Source organism: Rhinoraja longicauda, chromosome 26 (genome assembly GCF_053455715.1).
Source record: "Rhinoraja longicauda isolate Sanriku21f chromosome 26, sRhiLon1.1, whole genome shotgun sequence".
In the NCBI taxonomy this organism is placed as follows: domain Eukaryota; kingdom Metazoa; phylum Chordata; class Chondrichthyes; order Rajiformes; family Arhynchobatidae; genus Rhinoraja; species Rhinoraja longicauda.
Window position 1 is genome coordinate 14,863,699 of NC_135978.1, and position 13,832 is coordinate 14,877,530.

Sequence of the window (13,832 nt, forward strand, 5' to 3'; positions counted from 1 at the left end):
CAGAAAGGAAGGAGCTAATGTAATGTTAATGTTTCCTAATAATCTCTTCTAGAAGTCACAAATTGTAATTCATTTGGAAATGGTGATGTGATTTAACTTTTTGTTGTAGAGTCACTTCTGTTTGCTGCTACCGCTATTTCTGCCCAGGGAATGTAGAGGGCAGAAATATAGAATGCTAAGAGCATTTGTGGCAATTTTGTTACAATAAAACTCCATTTTATACCCCACCCCTTTCCAAAGGCAAAATTTATATTGTTATTGAAGTATATTTGTAATCAATCTAGTGAGTACCAAGACGTTGAAATAATTTGATTTACCATCTCACAATTAATTTGATGTTTTATTTGTCTGGATTTTATAAGGAAATATTGGTTATTCTACGTAAGTGTCAAAGGTTTGGAATTCTTGCAAACTCATACATTCAGAAACATTCATAGTTGGCATTGTCAGGCAGCCAGTTATGCCAGGTGTGCATCTTATCAGTTTTATACTTGTGGACTGGGATGGCATTTTGCAGGAAGATGACAGTGAGCGAACCTTTAAAGCTATGTTCAGGATTTCCACAAGTCAGAAGTAAGTGGGGGTGATTCAATTCAAATGCTGGGTCCATGTGAGATGCGCCGCCTTCATTTGACAAAAATGGATCATGGCTCTTTGGATGCCATGACGTACTTGAACTAAAAGGACAGGTGATCAGGATTCCCCGTGCTATTTATTACCTTTCCATGTAAGTTAAATAAAGTGGCTATTAAAGACTCGACTTTCTCATAAATGACAGGTTGCTTTGAAAAGGTAAATGGCAAAATAACCTTCACTGAAGCTATTATAAATTTTGGGTGCTACTTTATATTTTTGTTCCTTTTTGTTTATTTGCTGCAATTGTTATGATGAAAAAATCAATTGAATGATCTGAATTATTTCAACAAGATCTGTATGTATGTATAAAGTAGACACTACCATCCTCCAAGTTGTTAACAGCTGCAGTCTTTGTTCTACATTGCAGTGAAACTGTAATTGATGGCAAAATGTTTATGCACTGAAATCTGGTTTGAGACTTTAAGATATTGATTTAGAAGTGTTTATTATATGTTAGGTTTTTTCACACTTTTGCCAAGGAACTGGTTTAGCATATTATTGGTACACTTGCAATTTTCAGTGGAGTTGTAGAACTGATAACAACAGATGTGATTTTTGAGAGCATAAACAGAGCTAAGCTGTTAATTTGTTCACAGCTGCAGAAACACTTTTGCAAAAATATCAAGCGAAGATATAACTGGAGGTATACAGCATGACTATTGAGATTTTCTTTTGAGTCATCGTGTATTAGATGTGATATAGCCTGAAGTGTTGGTAGTTCATAAAAGTAATTAAAGTAATAAATCATAAACAGAAAAGACAATTCATTACACTGCTTGTCTCATAATATTGTTATGGTCACAGCTAGTGATGTGTTGATAAAATCTTAATAAGTATAGTTAAAGAATCTTAAGTCAATTTGGCTTCGGCACAAAATAATTTTTCCCAGTTTCTCACATGCCCACTTACACTATCCTACACACATTAGGGACAATTTACAGTTTTACCAAGCCAATTAACCTGTACGTCTTTGGAGTTTTGGGAGGAAACTGGAGATCTCCGCGAAAACCCGCGCAGGTATGGGGAGAGCGTACTTGCTCCATACAGACAGCACATCTAGTCTGGATTGAACAAGGGTCTCTGGCACTGTAAGGCAGCAACTCTACCACTGCGCCAACGTGTCACCCTAAAACATTTGAGATATTTTGCGACACATGAAATATCTCAAGTCTGCGAAAATCACTTCATAGCAGAGTTTAACCTTTGCATCTGAATTATTTTGTCTCCTCCAGGGAACATCAAGCTATGGTAAACAAATTCACAGTGACCCCTCGCCGTCGGTATCCTATCCATCAGCCCCAGTATTCGGTACCTGGAACCCTTCCAACTGTCCGATGGGATGGCTACCAGAAGAAAAATATTCTGTCCTCCAGAAACTCTATTATGGTACATAGTCCAGTGACTGTTAAAATTGCTCGTCCTGACGCAAGTATAATTCATTCACCTCTGTAAGTAATACTGAGAACTATTTTGCACGGTCAAAATTTTATTTGTACTGTACTTGTCCAGTTTATGTTGGGTGATCAGAATGAGTGCACAAATTAACCAGTTAATTCTTGAGAAGTACAATACAGGTCTTTCCCAGGTATCAAATGCCTGGTTTACAGACAGCTGTAACATATGAATGAGCATTTGGTAAATTGGCAAGATGGATTAGCTGGCTGCTGCAGGCATCTTCCGTCATGTAGCAATTTGGTTCACGGCAATGGAATTGCACATTGCAGCAACTTCTAAATGGTTGAGTTGAACACCCAGGTCTTGGTCGGCCTATGTTTTTTAAGTATGTTGTTCAGAGATCATATTTCCTATTTGCAAGCTGTTCTTAGGTTGCAAACTGTTGTAACCTAGGGGTGACCTGTATTTGGCAGTTTATGATTTTCGGCTATGAAAGAGAATACAATCTGTTTGGGTTGCATTTCTATTATAAATGTTACAGATTTAGATAAAATAGCATGTTATTTCATTCTGTGTGCAGCGTCTTTACAGTCTCTCCTCTTCAGTGATTGGAATGAAATTGTGATCCAAAATATGGTTTACAAACCTTCATGTTCACATGACAAATCTGGTGGTTGAAATTACGCATTTAAATGTTAGGAACATCCTGACTGGTCTTAAATTCACCTGATTCTGTTTGTGCTTTTTTAATCCTTTTGTTACTTTTTGTGGAATAGCATCTTGTGGAATAACCTTCTGTTCACATTGTGATTCACATGCTACAAATAATCAATACATTTTATTGTTCGTTCAGCGATAATGTTACCCATATTTCTTCAGACCACTCTTTGCAAAGACCAGAAGTAATACCACTTAGCAGACATTGGTCCATTTAAGGGAAGTGTTTTTATATAGATGATATGCATGCTGAGGTGCAAAATACAGTAGAGGCAATTTTACTGTGCCTAGTATTCTTTGGGAGTTGCATTTCAATTTTATACCTAACATTCTTTAGAGGTTGTGTTTCAGAAATATTCCGTGTAACCAAGAATGCTATAACTGGTCTTCATACTTTGACTTTGCAGCAGAAGCCAATGTGTAAACAAGGATAGGAAATATGGCCAATATCACCATTCCCCTCCAACCTTTTCTAACCTCTGGAGGGTAAGATGTTTCCTCCGGGTGCAACAAAAATTGTCAGGTTCTGATGGAAGTTCATTGGCTTGAAATGAAACTGGAACATGTTTATGTTCAAAAATGTTTAAATAAATTCTTCCCTTGTTCCTGCCTTCCCATCTAATTTTTCTAGTTGGATTGCTGCGTAAAGTTCAGAGTAAAAAATAACCAGATGATAAACACGTACTATATAGGAAATCACTTGGCATTAAAGGAAAATAAAATGGTACTTTGCCGTACATGGTTAATGCAGCTGTGAGAGTTGAAAGCTAAAATGAGGCCAAACATAATATTTCATCCTATTCGGTACAAAAGAGGGATGGTTAAATCTCTGTCTAAACAGTGCCTAGAGTGTTGAGGTTCAGTAAAACGGATGGAACCAAAATCTGTTAGAGGTCTGTAAATATGTGGGTTTACTGTATTGTAAAAGTAGGTAATTTGACCAGGTAGAAATGAAAAAAAAGTCAGATTTTCTCCATCTCTCAATCTTATAAGAAATGGATCAGGATGTTGATCTAAAGTTTTTTTTTTTTTGTTGTGTTCATTCAAAATTCATAAATGCTTTCACTGGTGGCCACAATGCTACAAACTTGGTGAATCATGCAGATTGGATTATATGTCATACAGGGGAACAAAGTCACATAATGTTGGGGTGCCATTCTGAAGTCTGATGGAGCTCCACCAAGTAACAAAATGATTTGTCTTTTGTATTATATGTATGTCAATTGACCCCTTTTGTTTATTTCATATACACAGACAACTTCTGATTTAATCATAAAATGTCTTTGACATGTGGCATTTAATATAAAAAAACTATTAGACGAGTATATTTTCTTGTGGTTGTAGTGGACATGTACTTTGTTCACTTCCCAGATTAGACCAAATGATGTCTCCTGCTGTGTCTCCTTTGATTGACCCCTGCTCAAAAACAACTGTGCTTAATGCATTGAAAGAAAGTCGGAAGAGAATGGTGGAAGATGATCCTGAAAGATCTTTGATCTCTGAACACGAGAATAAACGCAGGTGAGTTGGTTAGTTTGAGTGGCATATCGAATCTTGAAAAATAGGTTTTAGAATAATGATGTGAATGCTTGTGGCATGTGATAAAGATACTATATTGAGAGGCAGCATTTTCATCCATGAAAGTGATGAATAATATGTCGACCTAGTGTCCGATTAATTTTGAACTTTCCTGTGATTCCTACCTTATAGTTTAAATGAACAGAGATTCTGCTCCAATTTATCTCAAAGATTTCAGTTTGAAGAAATCAAATGGGGATTGCTTAACAAAATTAGATTTTCATTTCATGGCTGCTTAAACTTTTATTGACATATTTCAATTCCAGTCTTGCCTTGTGTTGTTTGTCTAACTTTTTGCTTTTTATTTTGTTTTCAGGCGTCACGACAGTAGTGGAAGTGGTCATTCGGCATTTGAACCCTTGTTGGCCAATGGAGCTCCAGCTTCGTTGGTTCCAAAGTAAGTTTTTTAGTATGGGTGAAAGGACAGGGATGGATATCAAATAAACTGGGCCAGATAAATGTCCAGTGTGACCTCTTACTGCTTCTGTGGATAGAATTTCAAAATGAGTTTTCGGATGTTTGAACTACATGTGTGGTGCTGTGTTCCACTTGTACTAAATTACTTTCATCTGAGTATTTATAACAGAATTTGTGCTGTTCCTATAACTTTGTATGGTCAAAAGCATTTGATGTTTGTGACAGTCAATTGATGGGGATGGATTTAATCTCATTCTTTTGCTGGACCAAATGCAGGTAAATGGGACCAGCTTAGATGCGACATCTTGATCGGCACGGATGAGTTGTGCTAATAAGTCTATTTCCATTGCTGTATTACTCTATGTAGTTTGTGATACTTACTGGGATTGTGAGCCAGCCTTCACAGACCTTTAGAATAGTTAGTATTCCTGTTTCCTGTTAATCTTGATTCTGTTAATGTTTTAGTTTTGCACTGTAGCTGGAAGTTAGTTGTAATTTCTCCCCCATGGTTAAGCAAAGTTATATAGCTTTAAACTAAGCTCGTTGGAATGGCTTTGCACTTTAATGGTAAAGTTCCTTAATGATTTTTACTTTGGCTCATCAAGCAGTCAAATATTCCTCAGCCACCCTCATTAAACGGTGAGGTACAATTGTGAGAATAATGTATTTTAAGATTTTATGTTGGATATTTGAAATAAAGTGTTGTATAGCATCAATTACATTATGAAAACCAACGAGAACAGAAAAGACCAGATAGACCGTAGAAAGCATCCTATTGGGATACATCACAGCTTGGTTTGGCAACACCTCTGCAGATATTGCAGGGTGTTGTGGATGTAGCCTAGTCCATCACACTAACAAGAATACTTCCCCCCCCCCCCCTTCCATTGACACTACATATACTTCATGCTGCCTCGGGGAAAGCATCCAACATAAACAAATCATTCCCTCTTTTCCCCTCTCCAGTCAGGCAGAAGATACAAAAACTTGAAAGCATGTAGCGCCTAGTTCAGGAACTACTTCTTCATTGTTATAAGACTACTGAGCAATTCTACCATGCTTAGATACAGTCCCGATCTTCCAGCCTACCTCATTGTGGATCTTGCACTTTTTTATCTGCACATTTTCTGTAACAGTGCTATAATGCTGTAACACTATATAATGCACACTGCTATTTTTCTCTTGTTCTACTTGTGTATGACTATTCATGTATTGTATGATTTGAATGTTTTGCATGTATACAAAGCTTTGTACTGTCTGTCCACATGACAATATTAATGAAAGAAATCGAAACAGAAGCTTTGTTTAGGACTTATTTTGAGTTTACTATCATTTTTGTTTAATTTTACTTTGTTTTCTAGACCTGGAACACTAAAGAGAGGCACCAATTCCCAGTGTTCAGATGACCCCATCTCCAAGAGGTCACGAACATCCTCCATTAGTTCACTGAACAGCATTTGTGTGGGTGGAAAGCAGAGTTCTGTTCGCAATCCCATTTTCAGTTCTTACAGTTCCACCCGAGGACAAATCCAGGTTAGTGCATTTTAAATGATTAATGGGATCTGGGTGCTACGAAGGAGACTTTAATTGTCCATTTTAATTGTCTTTAAAATGAGTGGTTGGCATGCAATTTTTTAAAAAATATTTAAAGTAATGTCATCTGGATGCGACTGTGTTCCATGTTTCTGTATAGCTTTGCCACTGCAAAGCAGAACCGTTTAGCTAATATTAAAATATTCTGCTTTCCTTTCTGTTCAAGATGAGAAATGGTTTTGGAACTGAGTCACTAGGTTACATACGCTTGCCCCCATGTATTATAGGCTGCCACATCAGTTCAATACAGAGGAACTCCATTGTTTGAGGGGAAGCAGAGGCTTCTTTGGGTGGATGCATAGCAGTTCATGTCACTGAAAAGGGACTTGCTTGATTGAATCAACATTTGTTTTTTTTCAAATAAAAGAAAATCAGCATCACATTTTTGCCAGTTACTGAACTTGGATCTGAATTAGTTGTCCTTTAACCCACAAGCATTCTTGAACACACTTGAGAAGTGGTCTATTGGTGGTAAAGTTGTTTTATTCCCATAGGTATGCCTTTAAGCAAACAACCCTGAGTTTAATTGCTCATTTGCATTCATTTTTCTAAATGTGGATTGAAGCTTGAATTGGCCAAATCTTTCAATGCAATATGAATGTTTTCTGAATAACTCTTTGCAAAAATAATTGCATTGAATTCTTGTCAACTTTATAGGGCTTGAGGAACTATCTCTCTCCACGAAACACAACTCCACTCCCAAGCCCTGCATCTTCACGCTCTGAAACTCCTGAGAGGTCAGGCAAGAAACTAAGGTAATAATAAATTTAAATAATTGTTCATTGGAATGTATCCCTTGACACGTCTTCAAAGTTTCATTAAAGACACAAAGTGGAGTAATTCAGCAGGTCGGGTAGCATCTCTGGAGAATATGGTTAGGTCATGTTTCTGGTTGGGATCCTCCTTCAGTGTGATAGACAGCATTTGCAAATCACTACCCAAAAAATTGAGATGAGGAATGAAATTCATTCTCATGGAGCGTGTGAAAGAAAAGTAAATAAGTCCCCCTGCCACTCCCACACTGAACTTTCAGTCCACAGCCGTCTCTATTGCGTGAGGGTACACACAAGCTGGAGAAATACCACCTCTATTCTGCTCGGGTAGCTTAACCCAACAGTGTGACCATTGAATTCCCCAATGTAAGTAATTACCAACATTAGGTAAACATATCGTTGCCCTTGCGCACCCCTTTCCCCTCCCCCCTGAACACCAGCCTTATTTTCCCCTCTTCACTGGTTGTATACCCATTTCTCCCTTACTCAAAATTCCAGCATCTACAGTTCCTTGTGAGTCCTTAAGTTCACATATGTAAAACACCCATATGGGTATTTGAGCGGGCAAAATGCAGGTTGGCAGGTGTAAGCTGCTGGTAATGTTTGTATCGGCAATGAAAATAGAGGGTACCTTTTGAACAATGCTACAGAGCAGAACAATTAGGTGGGCTTTACTTACATTGAGGATATTGTTTTTAACATGGAATAATGTTTATTCATAGAGAGGAGGAAATACAAAGATCAAATGCCTCTACCCCAGTTAGAGTGGACAGGCCAGAAAAAGACCAGTCGATCGAAGAAGGTAAGAAGTAAATGGAATACCATTTTACATTATTTTGTTTAATTGCAGTTGAACATGGGTTTCAGTACATGCCAAGAAATACGAACCAACAAAATATTTTGATTGAAATATCAAATACTTCAAAATTTAGAGCATTTGGCTAACTATCCTGTATAAAACCCAACTATGACTGGTCGTACAAAGAGGTATGCATATCGTTGTTATCACAATACATTTACCAGCTTCTAGTCATGTGTTAAATAATGTTTTGCCTGTCATAAGCAAAGATGCTCATTGCTGCGGTAAAAACACTTCAGCTGCATCCAGCTAGAGGGTTTTCATGTTATCCTCCTCGTAAAAAAAAAATGCTATTATCACTGGTATTGTTGCTTTGGATTTGAATTGCTTTTGACTGTATACCAGGTTTTGAGTCTGAAGAAGGGTGGGCTGGGCTTTCTGTGATACCTGACTTCCAAAAGCCTTTCTACCAACTATGAGGTACAAACCTGTAGCGCCACTTGGCTGATGAGTGTCATTCTTGTAACACTCAAACGCAATGCCATCAGGGCAAAGCAAAAGCCAGACATTTTCTGAGCATTCGGACTCTCCACTACTGGAAAAGCATAGTTGCTGTAAGTGGTGTTTACAAGCACACTTCTGCAGTTAATCACCTAGGCTACTCCATCGCCACCAAGAAGGATGGGCAGCTGGCACATGGCCACCCAATCAATTGTATTTTTCCTTCAAGTTGCACACCATTCTGACCAGGAAATATTGTCATTCCCATGCAACTCAATTTTATCAGTGAAAAAATGAAACCAAGTTCCATGTCTGTAGTCATGGATGCCTACTTATTCGCAAATCTCAAAATTTCCCTCAAAATTTATATCTTGATTGTGATTGGTGATGTGAAGAATATTGAGGGCATGAATGTATGGTGAGTAAATTAATGCATGATACTTTTCTCCTGAAATACTTTGTTAAAGATATATTCAGAAAACTTGCAATCCAATCCCAGAGTAGACTTTTAATGGAATAATTTTTAATTCTGTTTTAGAAACTGTAACTCCAGTATCAAAATTGTCATCTTCAACAGTGGATTCTTCCATGGAAGGTGATGGGAAACGGAAACGGAAAATTCCTCTCCTAACGAAACGCAAAGGAGATCAGCTTACTCTGGTTGAGTGCAACACTGCTTATTTCTTGCTGGTTTTTAATTCATTCCAATATTAATTGTGATTGAGTGAGGTGGCACATTTCTGGAGCTAAAAATAAAGTGAACATGAGACGCGAGATTGTGAATGCTGGAAACTTTTGTAAAACATAAACTGCTGGGGAAACTTGGTGGGTCAGGCAGTATATGTGGAGAGACAACATTTCAGGTCACTTCTCTTCTTCAGACTTGAAGCATCCAGATCCAAAACATCACCTCTCTATTTCCCTCCACAAATGCTGCCTGACCCACAGAGTTCCTCCAGCAGTTTGTTTTTTTGCTCAATGTTGAGCAGACGTGTTGCTGGAGTTGACCTTGCGTGCCCCTATATTAAGAAATAACAACTACATTAGGGTTTCCACCCCAAACAATTATTAATCCCATGCAACTGCAAAGAGCATGTGTTGATGTTTATTGAGATTATGGTTGTACTTGAGTATGATATGTTATAAACACATGAAGAATACTTTAAAATACCAATGTAACTCCATTTTTATCTCAGCATATAATTGCTTCAGACAAAGAAGGTATCTTTCTTTAAATTTAATTTTTGACTTTCAAAAATATTCCCTAAATACATTGCAGAGAATAGGGAAGAATCGTGTATGATGTTTTGCCTATTGCCACCATTTATAGCCCATTCCTAATTACCATTTTCCATGGTGAGCTACCTGGGGAAAGTACACCATCACTTTAATAGAATAATAAGTTTCAGGATTTGATTTAGAGCATAATGAAGGACTGAAATATAGGGTGAACAGATAGAAGAAAGCAGGTTTGGCTTTTTTCCCCCTCTTAACCCTGCCCTCCCATGCCTGCTATACCATTCAGCAAGATTGTGATTGATCTTTTATCTGTCACCTTCTTGCACTAATCTCAATTCCCTTTATGTAAAAAAAAATCAATCTCTTGTCTTGAAAATATTAAGCTACTGGGCTTCAACATCCTTATAGTGTGTAGATTTCCAAAGATTCGCCATTTTGTGGTAGAGGAAATTTCTTAATATCTCTGTTCTGAATGGTGAACACCTTATTTTGAGACTCTGACCCCCCTCCCCCCCCAAGGTTTTAGACCCTAGACTGCAGAAATAACTACATCAAACCTGTCAAGCATTTTGAATATTTTCAATGTGTTCACCTTTCATAAACTTGAGTGTACAATCTGAATCTATTTAATCTCTCTGCATCTAATTACCTGTGGTATTCTGCATTGGTATATTATTGCACTGAGGAATGCTTTGTTAAAAACTCTTTTCATGAAAGAGACATTCAATTGTTTATTGCTGATCTTTCTTAAAGTTTAGATTCACTGAAGAGTGAGTAGCTGTGATGACATTGGAACTTGATCTGGATTCTTACAACAAATTTCCATATTATTGTCTCATCTTAACCATTCACTGAATTACTTATAAAGTGGTGTTTTAACTACTGTAGTAACAGATTTTGAGAAAGCAAGATTCTGCAACTAACAAATGAGGGAGGTAACTCATGATGGTTATGGGGTAAATATTGATTGAGAGAATCCATGCTGCTTTTTGTATTGTTGGATCATTTGTATTCAATTAAAAGATTGACCCTCTGTTTTTTAATATATCAACAAATAGAATTTCAACAATCTAACCCCCTTGGTACAGCCTGGAATACCAATGTAATTTATTTGCTGCAGTCTTGGGACTGGACTATGAATTGATAGGTTTCTGACTTGATAGGCTTCTGACTGTCGAAGGTTTTTTTAATTTGCACAGTCTGGCGGGTTTTTTTTTTTTTACAGCTCTGCATCATATTACTTCATGCAATATAATTTCATTCTCTTTCAAATTGTTGAAAAGATGAATTGGTACAAAATTGTCCTGCTAATTGAAAGTTTTTTTGCTTCAGCATCCTCCAATAGAACTTGGATACACTATTACTGCAGATGACATGGATTCTGAAAAGAAAGCAAGTCTTGACAGGATTAAAAAAGTGTTGCAGGAGAAAGACGGTAAGGCAATAGATTAGTGATGCAGATCATCTTTAACTTTTGTGTTGTTTGGTTAAGTGACATAATGAAGTTGTTCAAATTTAGTTTGTTGTGGCTTTGTTCATTCCAGTACTTGTGTTATGATTGAGGTATACCATCTTGTTGCAGAAAGTGGTAAGAATAATAAGGGTGTGATTGAACTTCCCTCATACTGGCTGGGACTTGCATTGTGCAACGGAATTTATTAAATGTGTCTTTTCTCATCAGTGTTTCTATGGCCTTACCTTTCTATGGCCTTGCCAGCAATGAGGCAAGCCAACCTCCTATTTGGAAGTGTGTGACTGAAGTGTTAGAGGGGGAACATTTGGGCTCAGTTACCGTAATTCTATTATTACGGGGGGAAACTGTTTGTAGGGGTGGTGAGATTTTAACGGTGAGAAAAGGTGTTTTCGGGGCCAACATGTTCCTGTTGGAGCGAAGGGCAGGCAAGGCTGCCAGAATAGGGAACCGCGATTGACGTGAGGTATTGAAAAGAGGAGGCGCATGTCAGGAATATACAGCTGGGATCAAGCAAATCCTGTGGAGTCGAGTGTTTTAATGTCATACGTCCTGAAACAGAACAATTAAATTCTTACTTGCAGCAACACAACAGATATGTAAACATAGTACTCAGTAGATGCCATAATAAACAATAAAAAGTTCAATATCAAAAAAAATACATAGTGCAAAGACATAAACAAAGCCCAGAGTCCTTGGTGTAATCAAAGCAGTTTGTAGTATTATGTATTTTGTAAGTTCACAAAGTTTCGAGCATGTTATTAAGACTGGGATGATGCTTGGTGTTTAACAGAGCCTTCAAAGTCTTTGGAGCCTGTGATGATCGTGCCCTCAGTGTCATTATTTACTCCTCTCATCGTGGAAACCTCTGCTGGCTCAACACCCATTTCCACCTCCATTTCTCCCATCATCTCCAACCCCTTGCTGGACAGTTTGAAGATGATGCAGGAGCACACAAACTTTACAGCTACTTCAGGTATGTAATAATGGGAACAAGCTAGTAAGTCATAACTACTTTTTGCAAAGAGTTGAAGGGTTAAACTAATATTATTTAATCATCAACATCAGAGTCCAAGATAAATCGGACAAATTGATCCAGTTGCGAGCTCAGATAGAATTCCTTTCCCCAGAATTATTTAGCTGATGCACATAGTGTGGTTGGTTGCTGCCTGTTTGGTTCCCAAGTGAACTGTTTAGATTGTTAGGCAAATTCCCAAAAGGGCATGAATTGCTGTCCCTCGTATGATACTGTAGATCGTGCCTTTGTCAATGCTAACTCAGAGCTGATCGAAATAAGCTTGAAGCTGTCATTTGTTGTATAGGTGAAGACATTTCCTCTCTGCTCTAAATCCACTGTCAAAGTGAATGTACTTTCTTCAGACAAGTACAAAACTGTTTTGCCCCAAATTGACACCAGGAGTCAATCTAATACATATCTAGAGTCATTCTAAATTGCACCTGTATGTGGTCAAAATGTCTATTCTTCTGAAATGCAGATTTGATGATCACATTTCATCCTACATTTATTATGCTTTGCTTTCACTATTTTCATAGAATCTCTTTTATTTAGGTATTTTTCAAAATTATGCTGGGATTCCCTCTACTTAATTGCTTGCTAGTTTGGTTCCAATCACTGCTTAATTGAGTAATTGTTCAAAATGCGATTCACTTTCACAACGTTGCCAATTTTGTGGAATTTGAAAAAAAAATCTTTTATTAGCTGTTATTCTTCACTTTCAGTCTTTCAAAAACACAATGTAAGTTGCAACAAGATTATAATGTGAGATTTAAGGGATAGAGGCAGCACAGGCACTAAATTAATTAAATCATGCAGGAGCACAGAGACTTGGTTTGTTTATCCCCAATACTTTGGCAAGTTAAAAAGATGAGCAATAACGCATGTGGAGTCTTTGATTCCATTGGTAGAGGCATTGTGGTACAGCAATATGGGAAGTGTGGCAATTTAAAAAAATAAAACCATACTTGAACCTCATTTGAAATGCTGTGCATTTTTAAAATGATGCCTTGAGGGTATGCGGTTAAGCTTTGAGGATCCAAGAGGAATGAAGAAATAGCATTGTGCAAAGAGACTGGAAAAAGATGGAATTGCAGTCATCAGAGGGAATGTGTAAAGGATATTTGAAATTTTCAAAGTCATAAGGTTGTGATAGACTAGGAAATAGTCGTTCCCAGTGACAATGATATAGATGTAAGAAAGCTAGCGAAGGTGAGTAAAATGTGTTCTTGTATTGGAGTAAGATTTTGAAAGGAAATTAAGCGAGTTCTTCCAAAATGCTGTAAAATATCCTTTTATATTTGATTATATTGTTATTTTTTAAATACCACGCTGCTGGCATGTGTTGCATTACTGGAGGGCTCTATAACGTTTAGTGTTGAGGTAAATAAATCATTACTACTTTTACTTTTTTCAAACTTGAATTTTAATTTTATATGCTCAATACTTAATTTGCTCGTAGCACTTGAAGTCAATAGTCTTTGATGCAAATTACCTTATCTGCATATCAGGAAAATTAGAATTTTAGATCTGGTGTGGATACCTTATAAAATTCATGCTAGGTGTGTTCTAGATTGACTCCCAATGTCAATTTGGGGTGATAGTGCAACTCGGAGGAAGCACTTAATTAAGATATTTTTCTGGGAAAGCCAATTGGATCAATACCTGCACCCGAGATGGAATGAGGTATTAAAGCTA

At 37.3% G+C, this 13,832-nt stretch overlaps 1 protein-coding gene across 5 annotated transcripts in view; it reads left to right on the forward strand.

Moving 5' to 3' along the window:
• The window catches only part of pom121 (POM121 transmembrane nucleoporin), a 92,774-nt gene that overhangs the window by 57,489 nt on the left and 21,453 nt on the right, over positions 1-13,832 (forward strand). For 4 of the 5 annotated variants that reach the window (XM_078422444.1, XM_078422440.1, XM_078422441.1 and 1 more), the window contains exons 2-10: positions 1,869-2,084; positions 4,120-4,269; positions 4,643-4,723; positions 6,105-6,276; positions 6,994-7,091; positions 7,832-7,911; positions 8,948-9,069; positions 10,981-11,083; positions 11,913-12,095. In XM_078422444.1, the coding sequence (XP_078278570.1) occupies positions 1,882-2,084; positions 4,120-4,269; positions 4,643-4,723; positions 6,105-6,276; positions 6,994-7,091; positions 7,832-7,911; positions 8,948-9,069; positions 10,981-11,083; positions 11,913-12,095 (1,192 nt within the window). In that variant the 5' untranslated portion in view covers positions 1,869-1,881. The remainder of the gene's footprint in view (positions 1-1,868; positions 2,085-4,119; positions 4,270-4,642; positions 4,724-6,104; positions 6,277-6,993; positions 7,092-7,831; positions 7,912-8,947; positions 9,070-10,980; positions 11,084-11,912; positions 12,096-13,832) is intronic. The other variant, XM_078422443.1, reaches the window with a different exon arrangement.